This window comes from Oncorhynchus mykiss, chromosome 22 (assembly GCF_013265735.2).
Source record: "Oncorhynchus mykiss isolate Arlee chromosome 22, USDA_OmykA_1.1, whole genome shotgun sequence".
Taxonomy (NCBI): Eukaryota; Metazoa; Chordata; class Actinopteri; order Salmoniformes; family Salmonidae; genus Oncorhynchus; species Oncorhynchus mykiss.
The window spans coordinates 11,584,933-11,603,740 of record NC_048586.1 but is presented as its reverse complement, the minus strand read 5'-3'; the positions used below and the strand labels follow the sequence as shown (position 1 = coordinate 11,603,740).

Sequence of the window (18,808 nt, the reverse complement as noted above, 5' to 3'; positions counted from 1 at the left end):
CCAATCCCAAAGACCACTTTCCATTCCCCCACCAGCATATGCCCTTCACGGCAACCTCGATAAGCACATCCTCGATACCAATCCGACCCTGAAAATTCATTACTCAAGGGAGGGTCATGGAGGATTGCAGGGCAAGTGGAAATGGGCGGGAATTTCGGGTGAAACCCACAAGGTGTCGGAGTGGTTATTGATTGCAGGTGGACTTAACTATTAGCAGCAAGAGCCTGGGGGTGAAGTGGGGGCCATGTGATGAGATGGGATGGGCACCTCAGATGGGCACCTCAGCGGGGCTCAGACATTCCCCAGGCCCCTTGGAGTCCTTGGATGAGCTGAGAGGCATGGAGGGGGCAGCTGTCAGTGTGTGGAGTGAACAGGAGGGTTGGGGGGTAAGGTGCAGACATGGGCAGGCATGGTTGAGGTGATTTGAGGAGGGTAACAGTGTGGAGACTTGAACCAGGCTGAGATACTGTACTTTGTCAACTCACAGCACCTCTAAATATGCGCAGCCTTTCCCAAGAGACAAGTGGCATTCCATGGAGCTGTCCTCATGCTACTTGATTTATCTGGTTACAGTCAGTCATTAGTCAGAGATACAGCATTTATTTTGGGTTACACTGTATTTAAATAGTTCCCTACGAATGCTACATTCTATACATGCTCAACTAACTACTATGCACCTATTTTTTTCTGGTATCAGATAGCAATGCTTTCCTGTTTACAGTCCGCATTCCTCTATTCCATCAGGGTTTTGAGTAATGGCCTCCAAAACGACAAGGACTTTGATGACCCAACGTGACCCACGCATCTGATATAACCTTGTGAATCCAATAAGCCGACTCACACCCCAATGGCTACCGTCCAGTGATGCTTTTAGTTTGATCCAATCAACGTGTGTATTGGCTGTATAGTCACACTAGCAATGTCCAGTGTGAATTTCTAGCTTGAAAACATCCAGTTGACTTTGAGCTCCCTGAAGATCTTGAGATTGCTTTGTTGTAAGGACCAATGGGCATTCAGGTGAATTTGTGTAGACCTCTTGTGCGTTTGTGAAACTTCACTGCAAATTAGTGACCACTGTCGCAGTTATACCTTCACTGTCCCAACGTTTTAAGGTAATGCCTTAGTCAGCTTAGAAAATCTGCACATTCCATTTATAGCTTCACGAATAAAACTCCATTGATTTATGAACAAAGAAATCAGAAACAGACACAATAGAGGGAGTTAAGCATTGAGTCGTTGCTGCCATGCATTGTGAAAACAACTGCGCTATGGAAAGAGGCTTTTGCTTACAGTACAAAGAAGTAGCACGCTCGGTATTAGAATTGCAGATCAACCACTGTATGGGCTTAGCGATGGATAATCCTTGATTTACTCTCTGCCGTGACAGATTTGTCCCATTGTATTTATTTGCGGTGCTTTACATTGCCTGAAGCAACATTTGGGGAGTTTTGGTGTGGACTGTTAGAGACTGTTCAGGCTTTTTATGTGGACAGAAAGGAATGTGCTAGCTTTAGCGTAAACATAAAGCAGACCCCAAGAACCCATAAGTCTTCTGTTCACACCGCAAGGGACAATTAGTCAAGGATTTGCCTCTGTGTATGACAGGGCTTTTAAAGGCTAACAGCCCCGATAGCCTACAGCTGACCTTTTAGCACTAAAACAGAGATAGTGGTCCAGCATTGACGGACGGCCCTGTTACGAGAGCAAGAGAGAGAACGTGTGTGTGTGTGTGTGTGTGTGTGTGTGTGTGTGTGTGTGTGGTGGGGGGGTGTAAGGCAAAGAGAGATAGAGATGAGCAAGTGAAAAAGGTCAACAGCTGATTGAATCGGAGTTACTGTCTCCTGTTTCTAATTTAGCCTTTCCTAACAATAGTCTTTTGTTTGAAAATTAAGGACTTTTTTAGGAAGGGAACATCACTGACAACTTACTGTTTGGCTGATGGTCCTCATGTGGAAACGGTTCACCTCAGTGTTCTATTTGAGTCCCTCGTTATTATCCTCTTCCTGTTTACCCCCTCGCAGTCCTCGTGATTCTGCTCGGGAACTCTGGGATTGATTGTCGCAGCCATTAGAGCGCTAATCGGATTAGAGGTTAGCGCCAACCTTGGCAGATCATGGGTTTCAGTAGGCTTCACAATCGCCTTTAGACATCATTGACTTTCTGGTGCTAAGATAAGCTAGTTAACTGCTGCTAGGAGTTAGCAGATAGGCTACCTTTCACTTGTTGCATACTGTTACACAGTTGGAAATTGTTATTATATTGTCCATTGAGGTTGGCTCAGAGCTCAATGCTAACGTATTGTTTTCCCAGCCTCTCAGCCTGGGCCAATCATTCTATTCTAAAATGAACTGTACAGCATCTCTTAGGTCTGTTGTCTGTATCTCTGTTAAGACATTTTGATCACTAGGGTATTGTCATATTCTTCCTGTGATATACCTATAGACACATACACATTGATACACATTCATAAGATGTACTAGTTTTGGGAAATGTACTATATACTATATTGAAGCATACAGTAAAAACAAAGGACTAATGCTCAGGATCACACAGGTCAAATTTTGAGAGTTTAAAGCAGGTATCAACTGTCTGTATACTGTATGCTTACGCATAATCTGCAACATACAACATTTTCTTCATTTTCTTTTCCAGGTGTCTTCATCCTGTGTTCCTGCCACTAACTATGAGCTGGTAAGATTTAAAAAAAAAAAAAAATATATATATATATATATATATATATATATATATATATATATATATATATATATATATATATAATTGCTCAATGTAAATCTGTCAGTAATAGTGTGTGTATTGTATGTATTGTGGAGTAATCTCTTCTTCAGAATGCCATCCAAACATCCAGGGAATGGGTTCTGGGAATCAAGCGAATGAGCAAGGGCAATAAAAACAACATCATGTTGCTGCATTACCTTTTTTGGTCTGGGTTTGAGATTCTCTGTTGGATGTGGAATTATTTGCCCTCTCTGCACGTCCCGTGTATACATTTACTCTAATCCTTGGAAAGACAGAGTGGCCTGCAATGTACACTGAGTATACAAAACATTAAGGACACCTGCTCTTTCCATGCCAACGACTGACCAAGTGAATCCAGGTGAAAGCAATGATCCCGTATTGATGTCACTTGTTAAATCCGCTTCAATCAGTGTAGTTGAAGGAGAGACAGGTCAAAGAAGGATTTTTAAGCCTTGAGACAATTGAGACATGGATTGTGTACGTGTGCCTTTCAGAGGGTGAATGGGCAAGAGCAGGATATGATAGTAGGTGCCAGGCGCACCGGTTTGTGTCGAGAACTTCACCGCTGCTGGGTTGTTCATGCTCAACAGTTTCGACTTCTTGTAGACTCCATGCCCCAACGAATTGAGGCTGTTCTGAGGGCAAAAGTAGGGGGTTCATCTATTTTCCTTCCCCAGTGTGTCATCTACAGGGGAGTTTCACTTTGTGAAATGGCCCTCCATGTAATTTTCTCTCTCTCCCTATGCCAAGACAACTCACCCCAGAGGTAGACATCACACCCAACATCTTGCTGATTGCCCACTTAAACGTTAATTAGCTAAGATGTAAAACATTCACTGACATATGGTCTTTTTACGACCGAGAAGAGAAAAAGTGCACACACACACACACACACACACACACACACACACACACACACACACACACACACACACACACACACGCACACACACACACACAGCGGCAAGCTACTCAGGAGGCTTACAGCAGCTGTGTTGTGAAAACAAAATATGGTTCTCAAGGACAACAGTGGCAGTATTTACCAGAGGAAACTGAGTCCAGCTGGACGAAAGGGCCTTACAGAGAGCAGGAAACAGGAGAAAATACCACAACTTCACACTCGTACCATTTGCTTGTACAGATGTTTGGTTTGCATACATTATTTTCTCCCTCTGATTTTGCTTCATTTCATGAGTAAGTAGGCTATGCAGTCTCTAACTAGGCAGAGTGATGGATTTTAGAGTGATTGCTACATGACTCATGATTGGCTACTTCTTTTACGTTTGATGTGTGTGTGTGTGTGCGTCTGTGTGTGTGGAGGAAGTGGATAGCTGCTGAGGGATTACCCTCTTAGGGCTCTACTTCCTACCTCCCACCCCCACACCACTTTTCTTGATAAAACACCGCTCCTGTACCTCTTATACTCACCCCTCTTTTCCATTCTGGATCATACATTTAACAGAACCCTGCAGAAAAAACACTGCATTCCACTCCATGTCATGGCAGTTTATTAGCGTTCTCCAAACTTAATTATTTGTTATTAGGTTGGGAAGAACTAAAATGTGCTGTTTGATTGTTATACACAGTGGTACTGTATGAGCCATAGGTAAGTAAAATAGTAGCAAAGCTGTTGTGAAGTGCAAAGTATATTGTATATAGGATAAATTGTGTGTGTATGTGTGTTCGCTTGTGTGTGTGTGTGTGTGTGTGTGTGTGTGTGTGTGTGTGCGTGTGTGTGTGTGTGTGTGTGTGTGTGTTTGTGTGTGTGCATGCTTGTGTGTGTTTTCTCTCTGGCTGAAGGATGCTTCTCTCCTCCCATCCCAGGCAGCTCCATGTTTGGTGAATTCCTCACCTCTAGAAGAAAGAGAGAGGGCGAGAGAGAGAGAGAGATCTGATTTCGACAGTTGTGTTGTCTAGGTGCAGAACAGAGGGAAGATCACCATGAATCGCTTCATGTCTAAAATGATGAGGGGTTCAATTAACATAGTATTTTACATATGAAGTCACTTATTGTGATTCTAGTGATTTGGTGTGTTGGGAGACACACACCAGAGAATATGAGTCTTTAACTACAGGTACACTACAGGTACACTACAGTACACGAAAACACTATGCGGATGCTGTGACTGTCATGTTAGGAAGAGTGTGTGAGAGTGAGGTCCATATAGTGAAGTCAAGTACAGTACCCTATGTGAGGGAGAAATACATAGTTAGGACGTAACCAACAAAGGGATGTAGCCTATAGAGCCGACACTACAGCATAGAGATCAATAGCATCAATATGTTTCTGTGGACTCCAGTGTGTTGGAGAGTGGGGTGTCCAATGTGAGCTGTCAAGTGGAAGCTCTGGTTTGATCATGGTGCGATAAGGATGTCCTCAGAGTGAGTGATGAGGCGATAGCTCCCCCAGCGGGACTCCCATGCTCCCATGCTTGGAGGTGCATGGCGTAGAGTGGGGCATGCTGGGTAGTACATTCCTGAGACGTGCCCTCATGTTAACTAACGCTGGGCCTGCAATTTCATTTCCCAGAGAGAGAGAGTGTGGAGAGAGAGAGAGAGAGTATAGAGAGAGAGACAGAGAGAGAGAGAGCAGAACATAGTAAACTGGTTTTAGGTTTGAAACACGCACAGACATACATACACATGCAGCACTCACACACGTAATGATTCACATACACCTTTATACAATCCCCTCAGGCTTGTGTTTACCTGCATCCACTCAAAGCTGTTTCTCAGTCAATGCCTCCGACACCTACGTCATCCAGACACACACACACACAAAACCAACACAAACCACGGCTGGGGAATCGTGCCAGTGCATTGCTGTGTAATGACTCTAACTGTGGCGCAGAGATGGGCAAGATCTTTTCAATTAGCCCAGTGTTTACAGCTGCACATACTTGGCTGATATGCCATATTACGTTCTGTATACAGGACAGGACCAAGTACCCCATAACATTATGTGATTCCTATCTCGTAGGCATGTGCATATACATGGGAAGCAAGTAAGGTTGGCCATCCATGTTGTATATGCCAAGTGAAAGATGGATGTTTCTTTTTACCAGCTGTACATACACATTATATAATGAACTGAAAGATGTCAACTAGTATTGATGACAAGTATTGATTGTGTGTTAATGTGCATGTGTCAGCTGAAGCTAGGCCATATGAAAGATTTTTCTGGTTAACATTCTTTTTTTTCTTCACAATAAGTGCCTTGACTTCAAAAATGAAAGTCCCTGGAGGACAAGAGTTTAGGTAAAACAGCCAATGGTGTGCTTTGTGTAGTATATGGATACAGCTGGACTCCACTGAGTTGCGTGTAGAACTGTTCTCTTCAGGAACGTTTTGATTCACTCTCTCTTTGACCCGTCCAAATATACAAGGCGAGAGACAGCTAGGCATATTTGTACACAGGAAAACAAACAATGGGGGAAAACACAGAGCCCTCATAGTTTTGGCTCAGATTGGAAGTCATGGAAGTCCTCATCGGGCCATTGGGTTATGTCATCATCTGTGTATGCTGTGGTTGTATCAGTGACCAAACCCTGTTAGCCATAATAGGACATGAGACAGGAGAGAGAAGGGAAAGAAAGGGTGAGAGAGAGAGAGGAAAGAGAGAACACATTCCAAACTGAGTGAGAATGAGCAGACTAGCATCACTCCGTCCCCACTGGTGTGTCTTCGTCGTCCCCCACAGTTGTTTATAATCACAGAACCCTAGTCTCTCGTGCATACCAGAATGTCATGTGTTATGTAACAGAGAGAGCTGAAGAGTCCATTTGGGATGGGTCGATCTGGCTGGCCTGCGTGTGACCTCCGTCCGTCCGGGTCCTAGTGCAAACTTTGAGAGAGGTCAGAGGTCGTTTATGGACACTGCTGGCTCAGGAGGTTCCCACAGCTCTGCGTGGCTCAGTTTTGAATTCCAGCATTAGATTGTTTCCATAGAAACCCACCATGAGATCGTGGGCCCAGAATTGTGTATGAGTGGGAGCTAAAGACCAGGGAGCCCACCTCCCCCTCCTCTCTCCATCATCGTTTATGTTTACATTTCTAAACCATGTTCTGTGAAATGCTGCAGATGGGGCTGCTAAGCATGGGAGACTAGCAGATGTTTGCGTGTGTGGGTAAATTGTGCCTGTGTGTGTTGGTGTTGATACAGTTTGTGTGTTAGGGGGGAATGTGTGTGTATTTAAAATGTATGTTTGCATGTTTAAATTTGTGTCTGTCAGAGCGACTGTACCTATTGCTTGTGCCTGTGTGTTACTTTTTATAAGTGTGCGTGTTTGTCTCTGTCTCCATTCACTTACTTGAAATAAATGTTTTCTTTCATTTTCTGTATTTGGTTGTTTGTGGAAATGGAATTGAGCATGTGTACGTGTGTGCAGTATGTCTGTGATATTCGCCCACCAACTATTATATTATTAATACTGGGGACAGTGCCAGGTAGCTCCCTTAACAGTCCATGAGGAATTTGAAGGGCTGTTTATTTATTAAGCATCACATATTCAGCATTGTCTGGACGTCAACCTAGGGTTTTAAATCAACCTGTAATTGGCTTGGATGCAGCTTTGAGACAGGCGAAACAGCATTGCCTTTTTAGGTGTCAGACATAAGAGGGCTTTGACAGGAAACTCACATCTACCTTGTCTCCTGCCAAACAGCCATCCTGTCCTTATTTTAGTAAACAAACAGTTTCTTTCTGTTGCCTCCCTCATGATTGTGCCAAAACTAAGGTAAATGTTCAATGTTGTTGACAGAAGCATAAATAAAAGTGTATTCGTGTGTGAGAAGTTGAAAGATGTCTTGAGCTCCGTGGTTTAAGAAATCATGCTTGGCAGGGGGGTTAAAGTTCCATTTTTAAAACATTGAAGGCTGTCCAGACAGCCCCTAGACGGTAAACCCCAGTACTCACTTCATGTAGTTCTGAAAGGTGACATTTCTGCCATAAAATACACCCATCCAATCCTTTCAGATCTACACAACTGTCAAGAGGGTAGGGTCTAGAGCACGTGTCAAAATCATTCTATAGAGGGCCGATTGTCCGCAGATTTTCACTCCTTTCTTGCACTTGATTGGTTAATTAAGGTCATGATTAGTTAGGAACTCCCCTCACCTGGTTGTCTGAGTCTTCTTTGAACACAAATGAAAAGGAAATAACCAAAACCAGCAGACTTCCGGCCCTCCATGGAATGAGTTTGACACTAGAGATTGGTTAGGCCTGAAATCCAGTAGCCTTGCGTTGTATTTAGGCTGCAGTTCCTATCCTCACCAGCAGGAGGCAGTGTAGCGTTAGATCATTTTACTCAACTCGTCGATTGTACATTTTCCCTCTCTACCATAACTATACTGCTTTCTGTCTAGAAACAAATGATTATGGGAGAACACGTGAGAATGAAACAGGCCATTTTTTCCAATCCCAAGTAATAAATGTAAAGGAAAGCACATGCTCCCTTGATGGGATACATTTTTGAACCTGCATGGATTGAGGAATTTTCATTGGGGCATAAATCTGAAGAATGTCATGCAAAGAATGTGAAAACCCTTAAAAAAACGTATAAGTTTCGACGTGTTTCATAACTTCGCAAATTAGGCTTTCCAAAATGATTTAGGGGTAAATAGCCTGTGATTCTGCATTCACCCATGCTTTTCATCTCTCCTTTTCATTAAAGAAAACTGGGAACGACATTGCTCAGACCAAAAACAAAATTAATTGGCAATCAACGTTTTAGTATCAACAGTTCAATTGACACATATACACACAGCATCATGAGGAGTTTTTATATATTGTGACTGTGCAGGATGTATTCATACAACGTAGACCAACGCAGATGGTACAGTATGTATTTTGAAATCTCAAAAGAGCACCATGGTCTAGCAAAAACATTGAGGTGACCATATAGGGATATAATAAAGATAGAAGGAGAGTAGGAAGGAAGGAGAGAAGAAGCAGAGTAGGAAAGAGGGAGAGAGGAAGGAGAGTAGGAAGGAGGGAGGGAGGAAGGAGAGTAGGAAGGAAGGAGGGAGGAGAGTAGGAAGGCGGGAGGGAGGAAGGAGAGTAGGAAGGAAGGAGGGAGGAAGGAGAGTAGGAAGGAGGAAGAAAGGAGAGTAGGAAGGAGGGAGGGAGGAGAGTAGGAAGGAGAGTAGGAAGGAGGGAGGAAGGAGAGTAGGAAGGAGGGAGGGAGGAGGAAGAAAGGAGAGTAGGAAGGAGGAAGAAAGGAGAGTAGGAAGGAGGGAGGAAGGAGAGTAGGAAGGAGGGAGGAAGGAGAGTAGGAAGGAGGGAGGAAGGAGAGCAGGGAGGAAGGAGGGAGAAAGAGATGAGAGATGTAGTACATACCCTGGGCCATGAGTCTGCCCACAACACACACACACACACACACACACACACACACACACACACACACACACAAAGTTTAGCTCCTAGTTTGGATCCAGACTGGCCAACTCTAGCTGATTTCGCTAGAGATGTGGCATCTAAATGAGCTGGCCTGGTGATTATATTTAGCTGTGTGTCATTTCCAAGGAGACTCTGTTTGGGTATATTTGTGTCCTCACACTGGGAAACTCCCTACACTGTACCTTTCTTCTTGGGCGCTTCCAAGGGTGACTTATAATTATTTGAGTTATGTGAATCTATCAAAGGAGGCTCTATGTACAGTCCATGTGAGTTGCACATGGACTGAATACTGGCCTTACATGTTTATGTCACAGACACACTTATCACAGACACACTGCAATTGCATGTGATTAAGACAGGTGTCCAGGCCTTTCTCTGACCTCATACCCGCTCAGTCTTTATGACATCAAATCCCATCAGTCTCTGACCTCATACCCACTCTGTCTTTATGACCTTCCACTCAGTCTCTATGACACCCTATTACACACTCAGTCTCTAGACTCTCTGACATCATACCCACCTAGTCTCTCTGACCTCATACCCTCTCAGTCTATGACGTCATACCCACATTCTCTCTGGCCTAATACCCACTCAGTCTATATGACCTCATACACACGCAGTCCCTTTGACCTCATACATACTCAGTCTTTCTGACCTCATAGTCCCAGTCGGTATTAGACAGAACGTCGCGGCCATGCCCGCCTGTGGAGAAAACAATATGAGGTTACCTAGGTCGCCCCATTGGCTCACAGCAAAAACTTGACCTTTTCCAAACGCACTTTTCTTGTCTGCTTGTTTTAGTAAATTACAAAACTACATTTATGAAAAGTACAACATGTCTAAAGATTACTTATTAACACTGCCTGCTCCCGACTTTCCTCACTATTTTGAAAACGTAATGTTGTACCGGTATCTTTCATTCCCCTTTTCATAATGGTGCTGGCAGCAACATGAGTGAGTGCTAGCTAGCTACCTACCAGAACATTAAGCTAGCCAAGACCAACAACACAAACAAACGGACGATACAGCTAAAAATAGTTAATGTCTTACCTGTGATGAAATGTTTTCACACATAGCTGGTTATGTACATTGAACAACACAGCAGCTTTTTTTGGCGTGTTTTGTTATTTCTGTAGAACAAAATAAATTGACGACGAAGTTGGCTCTTTTACAGTGGGGATGAATGGGAAAAAATATTTGTTTTCCTCAATTTGTGGGAATGGTTGAGGGGAATTTCTTATTATTACATTAATATCGACTTGGAGTATACCCACTCAGTCTCTATGACAGGGCTCCTCAACTGGTGGCCCGAGGGCTGAATTTGGCCCACTGTAACGAGTTTCGTCTTCATACGAAGGAGAGTCGGACCAAAATGCAGCGTGTGGTTTACGATCCATGTTTATTAATAATACGAAACACGAATCTCCAATACAATACTACAAAACAAAAACGTAACGAAACCCTAACAGCCTATATAGTGTGAACACAGGGACACATAGGACAGGAACAATCACCCACAAACACACAGTGAACCCCAGGCTACCTAAATATGGTTCCCAATCAGAGACAATGACGAACACCTGCCTCTGACTGAGAACCATATCAGGCTGAACATAGAAATAGACAAACAAGACATGAAACATAGAATGCCCACTCAGATCACACCCTGACCAATCAAAACATAGAAAATACAAAGTAAACTATGGTCAGGGTGTGACAGTACCCCCCCCCCAAGGTGCGGACTCCGGCCGCAAAACCTGAACCTATAGGGGAGGGTCTGGGTGGGCATCTGTCCGCGGTGGCGGCTCTGGCGCTGGACGTGGACCCCACTCCATGACAGTTTTAATCCCCCTCCTAAACGTCCCTAAATAGGTTACCCACCACAATGATAACATGGGACAGAGGGACAGCTCGGGACAGAGGTAACTCGGGACAGATGGGTAGCTCAGCACTGAGAGGAAGCTCAGCACTGAGAAGAAGCTCAGCACTGAGAGGAAGCCCAGGCAGGTAGTAGAAACTACCAGAACCTGGCTGGCTGGCGGTTTCAGCAGATCCTGGTCGACTGGCGGATCTGGGAGAATCTGGTCGACTGGCGGATCTGGGAGAATCTGGTCGACTGGCGGATCTGGGAGAATCTGGTCGACTGGCGGATCTGGGAGAATCTGATCGACTGGCAGATCTGGGAGAATCTGGTCGACTGGCAGATCTGGGAGAGTCTGGACGACTGGCAGATCTGGAAGAGTCTGGACGACTGGCAGATCTGGAAGAGTCTGGTCGACTGGCAGATCTGGAAGAGTCTGGTCGACTGGCAGATCTGGAAGAGTCTGGTCGACTGGCAGATCTGGAAGAGTCTGGTCGACTGGCAGATCTGGAAGAGTCTGGTCGACTGGCAGATCTGGAAGAGTCTGGACGACTGGCAGATCTGGAAGAGTCTGGACGACGGGCAGATCTGGACGAGTCTGGACGACGGGCAGATCTGGAAGAGACTGGTCGACACAGACTGGCTGCTCTGGCTGCTCCATGCTGACTGGCAGCTCTGGCTGCTCCATGCTGGCAGACTGCTCTGGCTGCTCCATGCTGACTGGCTGCTCCATGCTGACTGGCGGCCCTGGCTGCTCCATGCTGACTGGCGGCCCTGGCTGCTCCATGCTGACTGGCGGCCCTGGCTGCTCCATACTGACTGGCGGCCCTGGCTGCTCCATGCTAACTGGCAGCTCTGGCGGCTCCTTGCAGACTGGCAGCTCTGGCGGCTCCTTGCAGACTGGCAGCTCTGGCGGCTCCTTGCAGACTGGCAGCTTTGGCGGCATCCTGCAGACAGGCAGCTCTGGCGGCTCCTTGCAGACTGGCAGCTCCTTGCAGACTGGCAGCTCTATGCAGACTGGCAGCTCCTTGCAGACTGGCAGCTCCTTGCAGACTGGCAGCTCCTTGCAGACTGGCAGCTCTATGCTAACTGGCAGCTCTATGCTAACTGGCAGCTCTATGCTAACTGGCAGCTCTATGCTAACTGGCAGCTCTATGCTAACTGGCAGCTCTATGCTAACTGGCAGTTCTGAACAGGCGGGAGACTCCGGCAGCGCTGTAGAGAATGAAGGCTCTAACAGCGCTAAACAGGCGGGAGACTCCGACAGCGCTGGAGAGGAGGAGGGCTCCGACAGCGCTGGACAGGCGAGGCGCACTGTAGGCCTGATGTGTGGTGCTGGCACTGGTGGTACTGGGCCGAGGACACGCACAGGAAGCCTGGTGCGGGGAGCTGCTACCGGAGGGCTGGGGTGTGGAGGTGGTACTGGAAAAAACGGACCGTGCAGGCGCACTGGAGCTCTTGAGCACCGAGCCTGCCCAACCTTACCTGGTTGAATGCTCACGGTCGCCCTGCCAGTGCGGCGAGGTGGAATAGCCCGCACTGGGCTATGCAGGCGAACCGGAGACACCGAGCGCAAGGCTGGTGCCATGTAAGCCGGCCCAAGGAGACGCACTGGGGACCAGCTGCGTAGAGCCGGCTTCATGGCATTAGGCTCGACGCTCAATCTAGCCCGGCCGACACGCGGAGCTGGAATATACCGCACCGGGCTATGCACCCGCACTGGAGACACCGTGCGCACCACTGCATAACACGGTGCCTGTCCGGTCTCTCTAGCCCCCCGGTAAGCACAGGGAGTCTGCCCAGGTCTCCTACCTGGCGTAGCCATACTCCCTGTTAGCCCCCCCCCAAGAAATTTTTGGGGCTGCCTCTCGGGCTTCCTTGCCAGCCGTGTTCCCTCATATCGCCGGCTCCTCTCTCCGGCTGCCTCTGCTCTCCTAAGTGCCTCCACCTGTTCCCATGGGAGGCGATCTCTTCCAGCCAGTATCTCCTCCCAAGTGTAACAGCCCATGCCATCCAAAACGTCCTCTCATGTCCATTCCTCTTTACGCTGCTGTTGCTGCCTGTTGACACGCTGCTTGGTCCGTTGGTGGTGGGTGATTCTGTAACGGTTTTCTATATGTGAAGGAGAGTCGGACCAAAATGCAGCGTGTGGTTTACGATCCATGTTTATTAATAATACGAAACACGAATCTCCAATACAATACTACAAAACAAAAACGTAACGAAACCCTAACAGCCTATATAGTGTGAACACAGGGACACATAGGACAGGAACAATCACCCACAAACACACAGTGAACCCCAGGCTACCTAAATATGGTTCCCAATCAGAGACAATGACGAACACCTGCCTCTGACTGAGAACCATATCAGGCTGAACATAGAAATAGACAAACAAGACATGAAACATAGAATGCCCACTCAGATCACACCCTGACCAATCAAAACATAGAAAATACAAAGTAAACTATGGTCAGGGCGTGACACCCACGTGTGATTTTATTTGGTCCCCCACATTTTCTGGGCAAAAAAATGTATGTATACTGTATATTTTAGTTATTTATTGTTAGACATAAAAAACTGTAAGAACACCAGCAAATCTCTAAGTTATTTTAATTTAGGAAATCTGATCCAAAGTATTCCCACACATAATCTATGTGATCGTTTACAAATGTAAGCAAGGTTTGAAATTATTATGTTTTACTCAAATATTGTATCTGTTTGGACTTCTTCAGTCAATTTGCTGTCTACAAATTATTTGTCATTATGACCATCCGCGAAATAACAAATCGGCCCGCGGCTGAATCTAGTTTATGATGACCTTATACCCACTCAGTCTCTATGACCTCATACCCTATCAGTCTCTATGATCTCATACCCACATGTCTCTATGTCCTTTTGCACGCTCAGTTTATGGGACCACACACACAGTCAGTCTCATATGCACACAGTCTCTATGATATCATACCAACAGTCTCTCTGACATCACATATTATGCCTCTAACCTTCCAGCTCAATGTCTATGACCTCATACCCCCAGTCTATGTTGTCCCAACTCCTCTATAAGACACAATAAACCCAGTCTACAACATCACACCTGTCGATCTAACTTTCGACTTCATACCGAGCCTCTGTCTGTTTTGTCATAGTTTTCACGGTGTAACATTATAGCTAGAATACCATTTCACTGCCATTCCACATCTGTCTTTCTACTAACCAGCTGTGTTTTGTGAGTTGGACCTCTACATACTGTGACACTACACAATGAAAACCATGTAAAAGCATGTGTACTGTACACACACAGATGTTTACAGTATGTGTGTGTACAGTATGATCTCACACAGGCCTTTGTTCGGTAACTAGACTCCAGGCTCTCTATTACAATAGGGCGGTGTGGCCAAACGTTGTTTTGGGAAGAAAATGTCTGGCCATGGAATTTGGCCTGGATACAAATTCACAGACCAGTTGTACTGTTGCGAGGATCACTACGTGTTTTCTTGTCCATTACCAAGAAATGTCCCCTAGCTGACACACCTTCTCACTAGAGGAGACAATTTAGCCAACTTGGCCAACCAGAGATAGCGTGACACTCCTGCATTTGGATCAGTAGTGTATTTTATTATTTGTAGTTTGTTGTTTTGATCTTTTGGCTTTTTCCTCATATTTGGGTTATGGTGTTATATTCTGTATCGTTAGATTTCAGTGCAGCCTTTGATGTTATTGATCCTAATTTCTTATTGAAGAAAATCTCACTTATTTATGGCTTTACATCACCTGCCATCACATGGTTGGAGAGTTATTTATCCAAAAGAACTAGAGAGTATTCTTCAATGGACGCTTTACAGTGTGGTATCCCTCATGGCACTTGCCTTGGGCTGTTACTCTTCTCTATTTTTACAAATGATTTCCCACTTGTCTTACACATTTGCACACTCTACACATCAGCACCTTCAGCCAATGATCTCACTGAGAATCTTAGCAAGGAGTTACAGTCAGTGTTAGAATGTGTAATTAACAATAAACTGGTCTTAAATACATGTAAAACCAAAAGCATTGTTTTGATTCAAAGCATTCTCTTGGACCTAAACCTCAACTGGAGAAAGAGTGTAAACATTGAACAAGATGGTCAGTTATCATGGCCAAGTCATATTGACAAAGTTGTTGTGAAGATGGGGAGATATTTGTCTGTTATAAAAAGATTCTTCTGCATTTTTGACACAAAGATCTGTACTAATTGTTCAGGCTTTGATCTTGTCCCATCTTGATTACTGTCCGGTAATATTGCCGGGTGCAGCATAGAAAGACCTAGCAAAGCTGCAGCTGGCTTAAAACAAAGCAGCACGCCTTCCCCTTATCTCCACACACAGAACTAACATCTACAACATGCATGATAGTCTTGCATGGTTGAGGGTTGTGGAGAAATTGACTACTTCTCTTCTGGTCTTTTTAATAAATATTTGTGTGTTGAAAATGCCTAACTACTTGTATCACATGGTTGGAGAGTTACTTATCCAATAGAACTACAGAGTATTATTCAATGGAAGCTTGTACAGTGTGGTATCCCTCATGGCATTGCATGCACTTTAAACAGACATACATAGCCCACCAGACATACCAGTTTCTTCACGGTACCCAAACCAAAAACAGATTTAATGCATTGCCCAGTTATGTATAGAGGCGTGTCATCGTGGAATCCTCTGCCACCAGAGGTTACTCAGGCAGAAACAAGTTTAACATACACTATATATACAAAAGTATGTGGACACCCCTTCAAATTAGTGGATTCGGCTATTTCAGCCACACCCGTTGCTGACAGGTGTATAAAATTGAGCACACAGCCATTCAATCTCCATAGACAAACATTGACAGTACAATGGCTTTACTGAAGAGCTCAGTGACATTAAAATGGCAACGTCATAGGATGCCACCTTTCCAACAAGTCAGTTCGTCAAATTGTTCCATATTAATGCCCATGATTTTGGAATGAGATGTTCGACCGACCAGGTGTCCACATACTTTTGGTCATGTAGTGTATTGTATCCCAGTGCCTCTCCTCTTTCTAAATATCTAATTCAACTGTACTGTATATAATAATATGAATATGTATATATGAATACTGTGTAAATAATATTTTTGTTATCTCTTGTTGTCTCTGTACTTTGTCATGTATTTGTACATTTTATGTGGACCGAAGGAACAGTAGCTGCTGTACGCGCAATAGCTAATGGGGATACTAATAAACTAAACTAAACTTAGCAGATACTTTTCTCCAAAATAACTTACAGTACAGTGCATACATGTTTTGTATGTGTATGTGATCCTTGTGGCAAATGAACCCTCAACCATGGTATTGCTAGCCCCACAGTCTTGCCATATAATCCACACAGGACCAAGTATTGTCTCTTTCAGGCGCTGTCTGAACTTGGCGGGATTTGTAGGCTATACTCCCCAAATGATGTGTTGGACTGTTCCCTTAGTGTTAGAACTGTTCTGTTCTGTGAACTATGAACCCCTAACTGTAACCCTTTGAGTCAATGAGACGGATAATTTGCACACATGCACACATATCCTTCGTGGTGGTGTCTGTAGCTGTATTATACATTTGAATCATACATCCCATATCGTTCCAAGTCCTAGTTTTTTGAACCCAGCGCAGAAGGCTTTGATACGCACTGCTTTACTATTGAATTCCGGTCTTCTTACTTAGTTTGTGTGTATATAGGCTATCGCCCCTCTCCTTGGCTCCTCATATCACTCTAACAATTTGAAGCTAGCCAGAGCCACCCTGACCAATGACATCATGGATTCCTTGAGGCCTGGGTCATTATAAATAAACAATGTTTTTGGACATCTCTCTCTCTCTCTCTCTCTCTCTCTCTCTATCTCTCCTTCTCCTCCTCTCTCTCTCTCTCCCCCTCTCTCTCTCTCCCTCCCCCGCCTCACTCTCTCCCTCTCTCTTCTTCTTTCTCCTCCCCACTCTCTTTCTCCTCTCTCTTTCACCCTCTCCTTATTCTCTCTCTCTCGCTCTCTGTCTCTCTCACTCTCTCATTCTCTCTCTCTCACTCTCTCCATGGCTGTAAATGGTTGTGATGGGTGTGCTGCAGCAGTGGGGATGGAGATGGTCTCTGGGCTGGGCTAACGGAAGAGATGTGTCTCTTAGGGCACTATTTTCACAAACTTGGTGCTGGCTACAGATTTCAGGGTGTGTATCTGTATTTTCACAACTGAAATTATGTGCGCAGTAGCTGGTGGTGACGCAAAACGACTGGGTTTTGATAAATGAACAAATTGTGTCAAGGCTTTATACCTCACTGGCCAATCAGAACATGGTCCATGGCTAAATATGTGGTTGCTTCAAGTTGTGTATTTACAGAGTCTCCCGAGTGAAACGGAGGTCTAAAGCACTGCACCGCAGTGGCATCACTAGGGACCCGGGTTTGATCCCGGGCTGTGTCACAGCCGGCCATGTCAGAGAGACCCAGACTCGGGGCACAATTGGCCCAGCTTCGTCCGGGTTAGGGGAGGTTTTGGCCGGGCCGGGATGTCCTCGTCCCATCACGCTCTAGCGACTCCTGTGGCAGGCTGGGCGCATGCACGCTGACCCGGTCGCCAGTTGTATGGTGTATCCTCCGACACATTGGTGCGGCTGGCTTCTGGGTTAAGCGAGCAGTGTGTAAAGAAGCAGTGCAACTGGCAGGGTTGTGTTTTCGGAAGACACATGGCTCCCAACCTTTTCCTCTCCTGAGTCCGTACGGGAGTTGCAGTGATGGGACAAGAGTGTATTTACTAATTGGGTAGAAAAATGGGTTAAATTTTTTAAATAAAATTATATATAAAATATATATATTTATTTTTTAAATGTATAAAATGTTCTATTAAAACAAATACAGTATCAGTCAAGAGTTTGGACACACCTACTCATTCCACATTTTTTCTTTATTTTTTACTATTTTCCACATTGTACAATAATAGTGAAGACATCAAAACTATGAAATAACACATATGTAATAATGTAGTAACCAAAAAAGTGTCACGACTTCCGCCGAAGTCGGCGGTCGACATCACCGGCTTTCTAGCCATCGCCGCTCCATTTTTCATATTTCCATTTGTTTTGTCTTGTTCCATACACATCTGGTTTTCATTCCCTAATCACACTGCATGTATTTAGTCCTCTGTTCCCCTCCATGTCTTTGTGTGAAATTGTATTTATGTTACGTGGGTATTGTTACGTGCCATACTTTTTGTCTATGTACCATGTTTAAGCACATGTACTTTACTTTATGTACTTTTGTGCTTTCGTTGGACCGGAATAAAAAGTGTGCCTGTTCACTACACTCTGCTCTCCTGCACCTGACTTCCCCTTCCAGTACACACCCTTAACAAAAAGTGTATGTTTTTTATATTTGAGATTCTTCAAAATAGCCTCTAAGAATCGTGACCAAGACTTTAAGCTCTTAACAATGCCCAATACTTTTGGCTTTCTGTTGCTCAGGTAAAAACAACAGATATATGCATAATATACATTACCAGTCAAACGTTTGGACACACCTACTCATTCCAGGGTTCTTTATTTTATTATTTTCTACATTGTAGAATAATAGTGAAGACATCAAAACTATGAAATTACACATATGGAATCATGTAGTTACCAAAAAAGTGTTAAACAAATCAAAATTTCAAAACCTGCCAAGAGAGGGTCGCCCACCAAAATTCATGGACCAGGTAAGGAGGGCATTAATCAGAGAGTTAACATAGAGACCAAAGATAACCTTGAAAGAGCTGCAAAGCTCCAC

At 44.7% G+C, this 18,808-nt stretch overlaps 1 protein-coding gene across 1 annotated transcript in view; it reads left to right on the top strand.

Moving 5' to 3' along the window:
* The window catches only part of tns1b (tensin 1b), a 304,662-nt gene that overhangs the window by 187,829 nt on the left and 98,025 nt on the right, over nucleotides 1-18,808 (top strand). The window contains exon 4 of the mRNA XM_036958729.1: nucleotides 2,653-2,691. Within this exon, the coding sequence (XP_036814624.1) occupies nucleotides 2,653-2,691 (39 nt within the window). The remainder of the gene's footprint in view (nucleotides 1-2,652; nucleotides 2,692-18,808) is intronic.